The sequence below is a fragment of the Phaethon lepturus genome, unplaced genomic scaffold, assembly GCF_000687285.1.
Source record: "Phaethon lepturus isolate BGI_N335 unplaced genomic scaffold, ASM68728v1 scaffold2501, whole genome shotgun sequence".
NCBI lineage: Eukaryota > Metazoa > Chordata > Aves > Phaethontiformes > Phaethontidae > Phaethon > Phaethon lepturus.
In genome coordinates, this window is record NW_010518316.1 from 3,284 (window position 1) to 16,362 (window position 13,079).

Below are 13,079 nucleotides of genomic sequence, written 5' to 3' on the forward strand. Positions count from 1 at the left end.
ATGTTCACATGTGAGCTTGTGCCTCTGCAGGTATCTATTATGAACCAGACTGCAGCAGTGAAGACCTGGACCATGGTGTTCTGGTTGTAGGTTATGGCTTTGAGGGGGAAGATGTAGATGGGAAGAAATACTGGATTGTTAAGAACAGGTAAGATCCTTCTCTCTGTGCCTTGTACCCTATGGGGATAGGGGAGAAGGGAAGGTATCTTGTCATGTGTAGTGGCGGCTGGGGAGACAACAGTAATGGAAATCTGTGTGTGAAAAATGTGGAGACTGTTCTCAGCTTGTATTGTATGACACAAATTAAACCCCACTCGGGCTGCTGGCAGCCTAATAAAGTAGGCCCAAAGCAGCAAACTCGTTCTTCTGCTTTTTCAGTTAATTCAAGGGAGCTCAGTACTAAACAGCCCATGAAGCTAGTAGATTGTTGAAGTGTTCCAGCAGAGGGGAGCGGGAGGAAGCCGGCTTGTGGGGATGTAATGGATGTTTTGGAAGCAGAGCACTGCTCACTTGTGTGAAATGGGGTAACGCTTGAACTTTAAAGATGGAGTTACCTCGTAGGTTGGAGGGAAAACAATAAATCAATGCCAAAAGGCACATCACATGAACTTGTCTCATGTTCTCAGCATTATTGGGCCACCACCCTCAAATGCTGCTTGCAGTCTTTGTCTTCCCTTAAAGTTGGCTAGTAGCAGTGTCTGAGCTTCAGGCACCTGTAATCCAGGATTGCACATCATGATCTCCACTTAGTGAGAGGATGGCTGCAGTCTTTATTTCTGTGAGCTTGGGGTGCCTCTTCTGTAACTTGCATTTAATTGCTGGAAAGCACTTTAGTTTGGCTGCAGCTATCGTGATTTTTCTCCACAAATGTGGAAGGCAGCAGTTCTAAACACTTAACTGGGGGGGTAAATAAAGTCACTTCTGAATATGAAAGCAAACCTTCTACTTTCATTTTCAGCTGGGGAGAGAAGTGGGGTGACAAAGGATATATCTACATGGCCAAGGACAGGAAGAATCACTGTGGAATAGCAACAGCTGCTAGCTATCCACTTGTATAATTTGAAGACTGAACATTTTGATGCGAGAGGGGTTCTAAACTGAATGACCAAACCCATGTTCACACATGTGGTAGACTTTTATCCTTCAAAAGTCAACTTGATTTTTTTAACTTTTGAAGTATGTTTTACATGTTGGTGACATGCCACTTGTTTAAATTAATGTAAATGTTGGTATGTAAACAGCTTGTAATATTGCTGGCTTTTGACTGCTTAATCTAATAGAATCCTCTTTGTATTTTTTTCCTTTTTTAAAATTTCAGTGTGCCCAAAGTTTACTTTTTAAATAAATTCTAGTGTGTACAGATGATTTGACTTTTTGGTCTGTTTTTTCCACTTGGGACTTTTATCAAATAAGAATCCTAAATCATATTGCTAAGTGAAGCCTATATGCATGCCTCTCTTCATCAGTTACTGAAATGCAGCCCTCTTTGGGAATGGCTAACAGCTGTTACAAAATGGAGTGTAGTATTTGTGACACAGCTATTTGAAAGGGGAAGTGGAAAGGGTCCTATCAACTAAAAAAGTAGAAGTGACTGAACTGGACCCTCATTCTTCAAATCTACTTGCTCCCCAGAATGTGCCTAAGTGAGTTCTGGCTTGGTCCTGTGACCCAGAGGTGATGCTGTCTCTGGTTCTTTGTACTTAGTAACAAAGATCTTCCAGTCTTTTCATGTCCTGCATGCAGCATCTCATCTCCACTTGGCTTTAATATCATCAGTGTTTTCTTATGTCACCTAGAAGTACCACACTTCTGTAGTTCGGAGTAGTTGTCTCCTTTCTGAGCATTACAGGGTAGAGCAGGAACACCTAAAGCACCTGGGCTCTTTGAGGAAAAAGCTTGTTTCTTAAGATATGTAGTACACTCTACCTCTTCCCCCTCTACACCAGCTTTGGCTGGGGAGAGGGGACGGGGGGCCAAAAGGAATTATATTCCTGTAAAAAGTGAAGTCATGACACTGTTAATCCCTGGATACTTGATGGCTGACTGCATTGTGGTGACTTACACTGTGCCCTGTGCCTCTTCCTGAGAGGACTTTTCTCTGCAGGTATCTGTGCGGCTGAAACACGATTACTAGCTGTAACATACTGTTGTTTAGATGTACTTTGGGTACCAGTAGTTTCTGCAGAGGAGGATGAATACTTAATACCAAAAACAGCTGTGGGGAAGACATGACTTTTTGGGTGTGACTTGCCCCCTCTTGCATTTGGGCTGGAGGGGCAGCGTAACTGGCACCAGTTCAGAGTTTATGGACCCAGAGGTTTTTATGCACAGTATCCTTCCTGAGTCTGATAGCTGCACAGGCACAAGGGAACACTTGGACTACAAGTTACGAAAGCTGAATTTCCTTGTTTGTAGATAAAGTGTGTCTCAAGCCTGCATTTCATAAACACTTTTTGAAAGGAAAACAAGGTGAGGTATCTAGAATAATCAAAGCCTAACTACTGTTCAGTTGCGAGTCTGTCCACATGCTGCTTATAGGTGAATTTTTTCAACCTGAATCTCCCTGCAGGATTTTTTTTTAAGAGGAAGAGCCTCCCTCATCCTAGTGGCTATTTAACAAGCCACAGAGCAGAAATACCGGTTAGAATTCAGCTATTAAGCTGACTTGCTAAGCCTGTTATGGAGAGCATCCACACTGCTTGGTGGAAGCTATGGAGGGCGTGAATACAGAGCTCAACTAGTGGTCCTCCACATGCTTATGTTCAGAAGGAAACGGCAATGGTTTGTACATTCAAAATGGGAGGCAAATCGAAATGCTTCCAGGGAAGTGACTGCATAAGCTCCTTAGGCAGTGGCTGCTTTTCATTCTTGCTGCCCTAGAACTGGGAGTAGAGAGAGACTTGTCTCTAAATGCTTTTGAATCCTGGAAGCTGACGTTACTGTGAGCTTAGCAGCACTTAAGGTGTTACTGGCTTTCTATATTGTTTAAAACAATAGAATATCCAGTGCAGGATATATACTGGTATATCTCTGTACTGGTACAGACCAGTACAAAGCCTGCTAGGACTTGAACTGCTGCAAAAAGTGGGCAGCAGGGAATGGTGTTTGTTTACAAAGGCCAATGTTAATAAAAGTTTCTGGGAAAACAAGATATGTTTTATGAACAGATGGGAAATGGAAAGGAAATAACTTTCCAAAGCATATGCACATGAATGCAAATATAGCTCACAAAAGAGGTATCAGCTTCTGACTTTTAGAAATAAAATGTGATACTACAACTATTTGTATGCATTGAAACTTGCTGACTGTTCTGGCTCAACATCCTCTCTTCTGAGTGGAATAATCAAGAAGAGGACGGGGTAAGACAAGGTCATACAGATAACTCAATATGTACACAGTCGTCTTAAGTAACAGCTTCACACAGAATTGCCTTACATGACACTGCAAACATTAAAATTTTGTTATGTTGCAGTTAGGCGCACTGGTAGAAATTTGAAACCTGTTACATTTCAAGAATTAACATTAAATCTGGTTTTGTAATTCTGCTGAAGTGTCCTTATCTTCTGTAGAGCTGTTTCTTCTTTCGTTTACTTTGGAAATGCTGTGATAAAGTAGTAAATGGTTACATAACGGTACATGTCCTGTTAGGAGAAGTGTCATCTCTCTTCAAAGTTGTTCCTTTTTGAAGATACAGCAATGCACGTTATGCATGCATACACAGAAAGCTCCTGAGTTGTTCCCAGAAAAGCTATGGGTAATTAAAGCTCTTGATGACCGTGTTCCAAAATTTTTTTTCCCTGGGCTGTCTTTAGTTTTATATTCCTACTTACAGCTGAAGTTTCATTTATTACAAGATGTATTTCTAAAGATACTAGTGCACGTGTGTTACCAGTAAAAGGTCCTATCTAGACCACCCGGTTTAGGCTCTGTCTAAATTACAGCTACTGTTGCTGTTAATGGGGTCTTGTACTCATATGCATATCTAAATATGTTATTGGGCACTAAGTTACATGAATGGTAGGTGGCAATTCCGTACAGTGATAAAGCTCTGCAGTCATTCCTTGCTTCATTGTGAAAATGAACTGTTTTATTTAAATTTGGGAATAAAAAAGGTTTTGCATTTGGTTTCCATGTGCTGGTGTTTCTTAGATAGACTGTGCTTGTCCTAAAGGTCTCGTAGGAATAACAGTTTCTCTGATCTGCCTGGTGAATGACTGTATTTATCAGTAGTTGGTCATAAGTTTCTAAAGACAAGTACTCTTGAGTTAAAGAAAACCATGAAAAGAAATTATTCCACTTACACATGAAGTGCTGCTTCTTTAAACTCCAGTGAGAAATGAATTTAATTGTCATGTAGGAAACTATTTATTTTCCTTTTAAAAACAGTAATTTTCTTATTCTATCTGTGACTGCTAAGTAGAATGGAATGTTGGGATTTTTAATGTGCATTGTTTTTCATCTTTGCTAATGTTAAATCAATTTGCAAACATTAACTGTGGAATAAGTAAGCTTATTATCCCCCTACACAATCCGTGCAGGAAATTAATTTTCAAAATATTTTGAAGGACTACAGTGACAAAATATTTGTCATCTCACTCTGTTGAAACCTTACAGGGAATCAAACATGATGAGTTGTGTATCAGTGACATTTTACTATAGTGAATGATTAACTGATCTGCATAAGGGCACTCGGCAAACACATCGTTTTGAGACAACCAGAGGGATAGAAAAATGAGAATATCCACTTCAAAAAACCAAGACAACAAAAACTAGCTTCGGCGCATCAGTTATGCAGTATTTGCTCTTTAATTAATCTCCTTGATGAAATAAAAAATCCTGCCATGTATCTCTTAAGGTTAATACCAATCAATCAGTTTTTACATATTAGAGATTAACTGCAATTTCTGGCTATTAACCAAGGAATTGAGCATACTCTGATGGCTGTGATGATAATGTAAGCTGGTGCTTCCGCTTTCTAGCTATCTTTGCACTTTATTAAGGTATAAGGCAGATTGAGAGCCCATTTCTAATTGCAGTCTGTCCCAATACCCTTCACACTTTTTGTTAGGAAGTCATAGCAGGAAGCACTAAGACTTAACTGTTTTGAAGAAAGAATTGTTTAAGATGCCATCACTAATGGGGATGTTTTCTCTCATTCTGTAATCAGGGCTTTATCAAATCATTAGTGAAATTTCAGGTAAGTGCAGGGGCACCTAAAGCATTTGCAAGAAAGGATATAATCAGACCCAAAATTTCATTCGCAAAGATTCCATTCACGAAACCGAACCTAGATGACACTCCATAAGGCTCATCTGAAATCAGAGAAGGAATCCAACCTGAAACTTCAGTTTGCAGCAGAGGAGGGTTGGCCACATGGTGGAGACCTGATCCATGGATTGATTAGTTTAGATACATTGGAGGCCTCAGAAGAAGCCACCTTCACTTGTGTTCACAAGGAACATGACTGTACTTGCTTTCTTTTTTTCATGCGAAGTTGCAGAAAGATTTATTTTCCACTGGTCTTAAAATTTGATTTCTGCAGCAATTTTTGCTTCCATCCTGCTCGTGTCTGCTGAAGAGCTACTGCCAACCTTTGTGGGTAAAGGAGCAAGGAAACTGTGAGGACAGACATTTATAAAATACATACTGGCTTCTTTTTAAAATGCTTCTCCCTTGTTTAGTTCCCTTACAGTTCTCACTACCTCCAGGAGATCCAAAAACTACTTCCAAGTGAAACCTAATAGCCTTTCCCAATAAAGTGATGCTGGGAAACGTGTTTGAGAAATACCAATGTGTGTTGTCAGGTGTGGAGCTGCAGCTCTGATATCTGCTAGCTTGCCTTCTGCAGTCCTGCTGTTTTGGGAAGAAGTGGTCAAAGATGGAGCAAAGCCAGAGAGTGAGCTATTCCCCTGCCCAGCCACCTTCAGAAGATGGTTCTGGGTAAGGCTGGCTTTGTGAGGGCCTCCAGGTAAAGACTGTGTTTGGGCTGAGGAGGAGATGATTTTCCAGCCTGGTGAGGGTTGTCCATATGCTTAGTGACATCTGATCCACTTTTGACGTTCATCTGGAATTAATTTTGTGTTTCAAAGTTCTTTGTATTAATGTGTGTTCCTCCAGGGCAAGAGTGGTTTAGGTGTGCTGTCCTGGAGTGCCAACTGAGGACCTTCTGAAGCTATTACAGCTATTACTTCATGCGTATACTAGGGAAAATCTCAAATCTCTGGAACTGTAGTGGAGTTCTGGTTTTAATTCTTAATTTTTATTTTTTTTTTTTTTAATTACTAGTGAAAACTTCCTGCACAGCATGCATGCAGTGACATAAAACTGTTTAAAGTAAATGCTGGGCTGTTAGACACTCAAACTGGCTTAGGGTGTCTGGGAAGTTAATGCTGAAATGGGATGTTGAGAACTCCTTGAGGGTGTAGCACATGTCTTGGAACACACTTGCTTTTGCTTAAAATCCAAAAATCAAATGAAAGAAAGGTAGCTTCAGAGCTGCCAAGTCACAGGTGTTTCTTCCCACTTTAAAAGGAAGTATCTCTCTAAATGTATCTCTGTAATATATCAGTTTATGAAGCTGATAACAAGTCACAGAAAAAAACCTAGATAAGGCTGCCCACAGAGCTCTCTGAACAGTTCATTGCTGCATATGCAGGTGCCCAGTTTTGCTAGATACGTGCACGGCCAAGCGCATACCACGATCTTTTACCATTAACAGCACAGCAATGCAAGAATTATGAATACAAGTTCTTCTCAATAGCCTTCTTAACATTCCTTCTGCTCAGCCGTGTTTACTAGTATTGCCGTTGGCTTTCCTCATTCAAGCATGAAGCACTGGCTGACAGCAGGGGTTTTTTTTTTGGAAAAGGAAATATATAATGAAAACATCAGCCGTGATGTGAAAGTGCATTGGCGTTTGGAGATTTATGATAATACTCTCCTGCAGTTGAAAGAAACCTCTCTGTGTTTATATGGAAACTGCAATGCCTGGTGCAAAGGTTAAGAATAAACACCGCCGCCATTTTGCTATTAGTCGCTCACTAGTCCCAGGAGGAGTTGGAGGGGACCTGTGTTTTCTGATTCAGTGGTTTGATCACATTTCTCTCGCAATATAATAGAGCATTTCTGGAGCAAACTTGCGGTCACCGGAAGCCCACCAGGAATTGTGATGGGGCGTTATTTCAGCTGCCGTTCTTCCAGGTATTTCAACAAACTGAAGAGTCCCATTCTGTTCAGCGCGCTGCAAACCAGAAAGCACGGGAGCCTCCCTCCCCACCAAGTTTTTGATCTAAATTGACGCGCAGCTGAGGAGGGGAGAGGAAAAAGGCGTAAAGGCTGCCTGCCGGGGGCTGTGCAGCGGGTCGGCAGCTCTGCGTGTGCATCTGCGAGAAGGCTGGCCTTCTCCTTCGGCTTTGCTTTCTCCCTGCGTAGCTTCAACAGAGCTAAAAGGTAAACATCCCCGTTCTTTTTCTCTCGCCGAGTTTATATTTCAGGTTCTGCGTTCGCCTGCGTGGCCCTTTCCCTTCCATTTATCCTCCCTGCTTGCTTTTCATTTGAGCGGTCTCCTTTTTCTGTTGCCGTGCTGGAATAACGAATCACGCCGAGTTGTTGAAAGAGAGGGGAAACTGTCCATGCAGGAACAAAACAGGAAACCAGGCAACCAAAAGGGCAAAACACAGATCGTGCCTCAGCCGGTAAGCAAGCGCCGGGCACGCCGGTCTCTCAGAGCTACACTGTTGGCAGCACGTGATCGTGAGGCCAGTGTTGTGGCGGCTGGGCGTGGGGAAAAATTGACTTCTCTCTTTCCTGGTTATGTGCTGACGGTGCGTTTGAGCTGAATCGATGAGACACCGCGAACGGCCGCGCCCCGGGCTGGGATTAGGCTGGCCTCGCACACGGAGCCCCAGCACAGCTGAGCGGGTAATTGGGCAGAGGCGTCTCTTCACAAGTGGTGAAACGCTCGCCGGGGCATCTGCTCAGCAGCTGACAACAACGCTTAGGCCGAGCTCCGTTGATCAATGTGGGAGTACGTAGCGGTCATGGCCAACACCCTGTGCAAGCTGGCACACCGAACCCCCTTCAGCAAGCGGTAGTGGCCAGAACTGCAAAAGCTGCTCCCAGAAACCTGCTCGGCTCCTGATGAACAGGACCCTGCAAAACCGTAATGCGAATCATCGCACTGGGTGAGAGCAACCAGCCCCCAGGACGGATCTCGGCGGTAACACCTATCTCTCACCAACCTCCATGAAGTATTAAGATCAGTTCAGTGGAATCATAGCACACGCTTGGCTTGAGGTTTTTATTTTTCTGTTTTCTGAAACCACACCTGTGCTTGTAGGAAGCTAGGAACAAAACCTGGGAGTGTTTTCAGTAGCAGTGCGTGGGGTTTGTGAGTATTGTCCATGGTGATGTGAAGCCCGAACGGTAGGGACTGACTCCTCAAAACTTGTGGGGTTCTGTACCTCTGGGTAACTGTGCAGATCCTCTATCTCTGTGTTCATTTTGTCCCCTGCTTTACCCACATTTGGGCCTTGGATATCTCTGGAAAATAGATACTTTTATTTTTGCAGTCTTGTAGGAGTTGAATGATTTTATCACCTTTCCTCTTGTTAATCCCTCTCTGCTGTTCCATAGGTACCAACCTCCCTTTGCCTACAGTGAACCTAACTGGTTAGTATAATCTATGTAAATTATGAGCTCTTTCTTCTCTCTGTCAGTAATTAGCCTGAAGGGTACTGCTTCCATTTTATAAATGAAGAAAAGTCTTGCCTGATTCTTCCAGAAAGATCAGTTGCCTTTATTAAAAAAAAACAACAAAACCTCCCTGCGTGTACATTTTCGTGGAAAACAGAACAAAGTACCGACTTCAGATCCACATGCTCAACGACATGTTTTTCAGCCAGTGTTTCTAACAGCATCTCCATTTCGGCTGCCTTGCTTTCCCAGGGAAGGGCGAGGGCCCTGGACCAGCTCCCTGCCGCGTGGGGACGGCGGGGCAGAGCGCAGGCAGGCTGGCCACGGCCGGGCTGGTGGGAAGCCTGCCAGCCCCCAACTGTTCTCTGATCCCCCGTCTTGTGATTGCAGTCCCAGCCAACTCCTTGTGGCTGGCTGTTCGGAGCAACTTGCCTCCCAGTCAAAGTAATTAGCGAACAACTGCTCATTTATGAGAAGCTGGTGGGGTTCCTGTGTTTTCTTGTCTTATTGGATACCACTGGGTTTAGGTAGTTTGCTTTTGTTTTACTTCTGAAATAGGTGCAAACGTGCCCTGAAGTTGGAAATAAGAAATAAGAATTAGGTCTAGCAACACGTCAGAAAGCAGTGCTTTAAGAACAGTGGTGTGTATTTGCATACTGTCCTGGTTTCAGCCAGGATGGAGCTGGTTTTCTTCGCAGAGGCTGGTGCGGGACTGTGTTTTGGATTTGGGATGAGAAGCTGTTGATAGTGTGCTGATGTTTTGGGTTGCTGCTGAGCAGCCAAGGACAGTCCAGCTTCTTGTGCTGGCCTGCCAGCGAGCAGGCTGGGGGTGCACGGGGAGCTGGGAGGGGACACAGCCGGGACAGCTGACCCAGACTGGCCAAAGAGATATTCCCTACCATACGACGTCATGCCCAGTACATAAACTGGAGTTGGCCGGGGGGCGGAAATCGCTGCTCAGGGACGGGCTGTCGATCACGGGGTGGTGAGCAATTGCTGTATTGGGCATCACTTGTTCTTGTACATTCCTTTGTTGGTATTATCATTGTTGTTTCCTTCTTTTTTTCTGTCCTATTAAACCGTGTTTATCTCAACCCACGAGTTTTTTCCCAATTCTCTTCCCCGTCCCACTGCGGGAGGGGGAGTGAGCGAGCGGCTGCGTGGTGCTTAGTTGCAGAAAAAAGTTAAGAAAAAAGAAAAAAAAAAAGCAAAAAAAAAGCTACATCCCATTTGCTCAGCTGTCTGGATGCCCTCAGACACCCTGGCAGCTGTCCATGAAAAGAAGTTGTGGCCCAGTATCTCAAGGGCTTTGTAGGTGGTGAACCCCACCACAGACACCCTGCGGTTCGTGTCAGAGAGCTGTTGAGAAATGGTCTGAACTGGTATCGCACTGGGAAACAAAACTTTAAACTCCATCCTGAGGGTTTAAGGAGGACTCTGTAGAGCAGTCTGGTTGCAGGGTTGTGCTAGGTGTAGCAGAGAACGTACAAGTACTTAAGGAAAACAGTGTAGGTGCAGCAGGTCAAAGTGGGACTCTGGTGAACAAAATCCACAGTTCACACCAAAGAAAGTAGCTGCTTTCTTAATCTGCATTTGGGGTTTGCACGGGTTGTTTATACAGGGAAGATACTGATCTCTTTGTAGATACCAGCCACGCGGCAGCCCACAAACTGGGACCGTTATCATTTAAGCATCGACAGCAACCCCAACTGCAGTTGTTTGTCAGATCGGTGACCCAGCGCTAACTCCTCCACTAACAGACGCTTCTGGTGCAAACGCATGAAAAAAAAAATCATGGGAAGGCTAGCAGCCGGGAGCTATATGCAGAGTTTGCTGTAAAATCATACTTAAATGAAGGCAACTCAGGTGCTGTCCTGCTGGCACTAGGGCACCGAGTGACTGACACGTTGCAGTACGCAGATATATAGTTCAACTGCCAGCACAGAAACACAGATCTTAGTCGCCAGAGTGTGTATATCCACTGCAATACAAGCTTTCTTTCAGCATGTCCCGAAAAAGTGGTTGTTTTTTAGGGGCCCTGTGGTTACACTAGGGAGTACCAAGTCCCTGTTCTTGCTCTGTCCTTAATCGTCTCTCTTGGCCCTTTGGAAACAGGTCAAGGTGACAAGTCATCTTTCTTCTGATACAGTACTAGTATTGTTAGCTTACTAGACAAGCTTCAAATTATGCTTGGTTTTAGGTTTCCAATTTAAAAAACGCAATAGACTTTTGCAATAAATTGGTGACAACAACAACAATTTGTGTTTTCATGTGGAGATTGCAGGGAAGAGAGAGAGTGACCATGTAGGTATAAAATATATGCATAAACATATCTACATATACGCACACATACACCAGGTGCATATTTTTTTTGCAGGAAGACTTGATTTGCTAGCTTTCATAGTTGGAGTGCATGATTGCGTTCTCCAGTATAAAGTTGGCTATTACCTAAACCCTTGAAGTTTTTTTCTACTTCCTCTTCTTTCTCGAGGATTTAAGTGTTGCTTGTGTTTTCTGTTGATAGCAGAGATTCAGGAAGCACATGACAGGAACAGAATAAACAAGTACACACTGTACTTGCTGATCCCGGGCAGTTGTCGCTGTTACAGCTTTAAAGAGTAGTAGATAAAGACCTGCAGAAAGGGTGCTTTGATACCTGAAGCAGTACTGAAATTACATCCTCACCCCTGAGATAACAATACCTAAGGGTAAATACCTGTCCTGTATAATTTTCTGCCTGCCTTTATTCAGCCTGCCTCTTCTTTATGAATAATAAAAAATAGCTTTAAGTAAGCTTTAAGTAAGTTAAAAAATAACCATTGGAGTTTCTTGGCAGGAGTATTTTTTAACTCCTATCTGTGTCCTAACATAATTCACAGAGCGTTCTTAGTAAAGTCTTGTACCAGCATGGCTTGGGGGCATGGAGCAGGGGTGAAAATGAGCAGGTGGGGCAGAAGTTGCTTACAGCAAGGTGGTCCCCAAAAGAAACTTCCATATAATGAGACAGGAGGTTTATGAAGGCATCAGGATGTCTAATCCTTGAAGTGACCTAAATCTCAGTTTTCACACCCTTATTGCTTAACATGATCACACATTTCCTTCAATTAATAATTTTTGCTCTCAGTGGTCCATTGTCAACTCTGAGACGTGGCACTAAGGCACTGACAAGATGGGTGTGCTGGAGGTGGCTAGGAACAGCAGTATAACTTATATAAAAGCTTCAATCTGAAAGGAGAACCTTTCAAAGTAAAAAAAATGGAGGTTTAACGGTGGTTTTGTGGCAATAGTCATCTTCTGTTGCAGAGGACAGTGGATAAAAACGGAATAGGCATGATTTGAGTGTCACATCCATAACAATTATTTATTGGTTTTGTGCCATTGAAGGTTACCTGTCTGTAAATAACAAAAGACATTTTCCTGTTCTCATGAGAATTGAAATACCCTGGCAACATTGCAGCCTTTTCATCTTTATTAATTACCTAAGACATATATAATTTGGAGTTTAAAAACACTGTTTCAGACACCACGAAACTTTTGGTCTTCCCAGGGCTGTCAAGATAAAAAGCACCTGCAACAAAACCTCTGACAGAAAATCCAAATTATGGCATTGCGAATGTTGATGTGAAAATCCTGCCTCAAACAATGCCAACCATGTAATGTCAGATGTCTAGCTTCAGATCAAACGCAGATGCTGACACAATCCACTTCTTTTTGATAATTTATATAAAGTAAGTCACTTCTGTTTAATAATCAGGCCTTTGTCTCTACATTTGCATAGCATAAATCAAGACTTAAAGGATTTTTACATTTGTCTGCAAGGAGAAATGAAATTTTTGGTTTTCTGATCAGCCATTCTCACTATTTCTCTTGTTCTTATAAAATGGGATTTTCACTGAAAGATGAGTGCTAATTGCTAGAATCCACCATCTTGAAAGGTATGGCTTTTCCTGTAGACTGAAGACAGATGAGGAAGGTCTGATGTGGAAAAGCCTTTAGCTGCTTTTCTGGTGTTTCTGTACACAAGCGAGGTATTCCTGCACATCATCTGGAGAACCAAGGATAAGAGGGACTCTCTGGTGAATACTCTCAGGCTTCACATCCAACACCGCCTCAGTCCCTGTAGTTGCCATCCCACCTGCCTGCTCAATGATGAAAGCCATAGGGTTGCACTCATAGAGAAGTCGGAGCTAGAAAGAAAAAGAGAACACATGATTGCCTTTGGGGGAAATTACACCGAAGGATTTACCAGAACCTAACCTTTCTTTTGTGATTTTTGGAAAATGTTGTACTGAACATCAGTTGACCTAAGCAGGTCTGTCTATCAGCCCCTCCTTCTTCCCTCTCCTCCTCTCACCTCCCTTCACACCTCCGCTTCGAGAAAGAGT

At 43.1% G+C, this 13,079-nt stretch overlaps 2 protein-coding genes across 2 annotated transcripts in view; one reads left to right on the forward strand and one right to left on the reverse strand.

Moving 5' to 3' along the window:
* The window catches only part of CTSL (cathepsin L), a gene marked incomplete at its 5' end in the record, with an annotated part of 4,304 nt that extends 2,942 nt beyond the window's left edge, over window positions 1-1,362 (forward strand). The window contains 2 exons of the mRNA XM_010296679.1: window positions 31-148; window positions 959-1,362. Coding sequence (XP_010294981.1) covers window positions 31-148; window positions 959-1,058 — 218 coding nt within the window. The remainder of the gene's footprint in view (window positions 1-30; window positions 149-958) is intronic.
* An 11,274-nt stretch (window positions 1,363-12,636) lies between these two features.
* LOC104628175 (fructose-1,6-bisphosphatase isozyme 2) overlaps window positions 12,637-13,079 on the reverse strand; it is a 21,402-nt gene continuing 20,959 nt past the window's right edge. Inside the window, exon 7 of the mRNA XM_010296678.1 lies at window positions 12,637-12,881. Within this exon, the coding sequence (XP_010294980.1) occupies window positions 12,687-12,881 (195 nt within the window). The 3' untranslated portion in view covers window positions 12,637-12,686. The remainder of the gene's footprint in view (window positions 12,882-13,079) is intronic.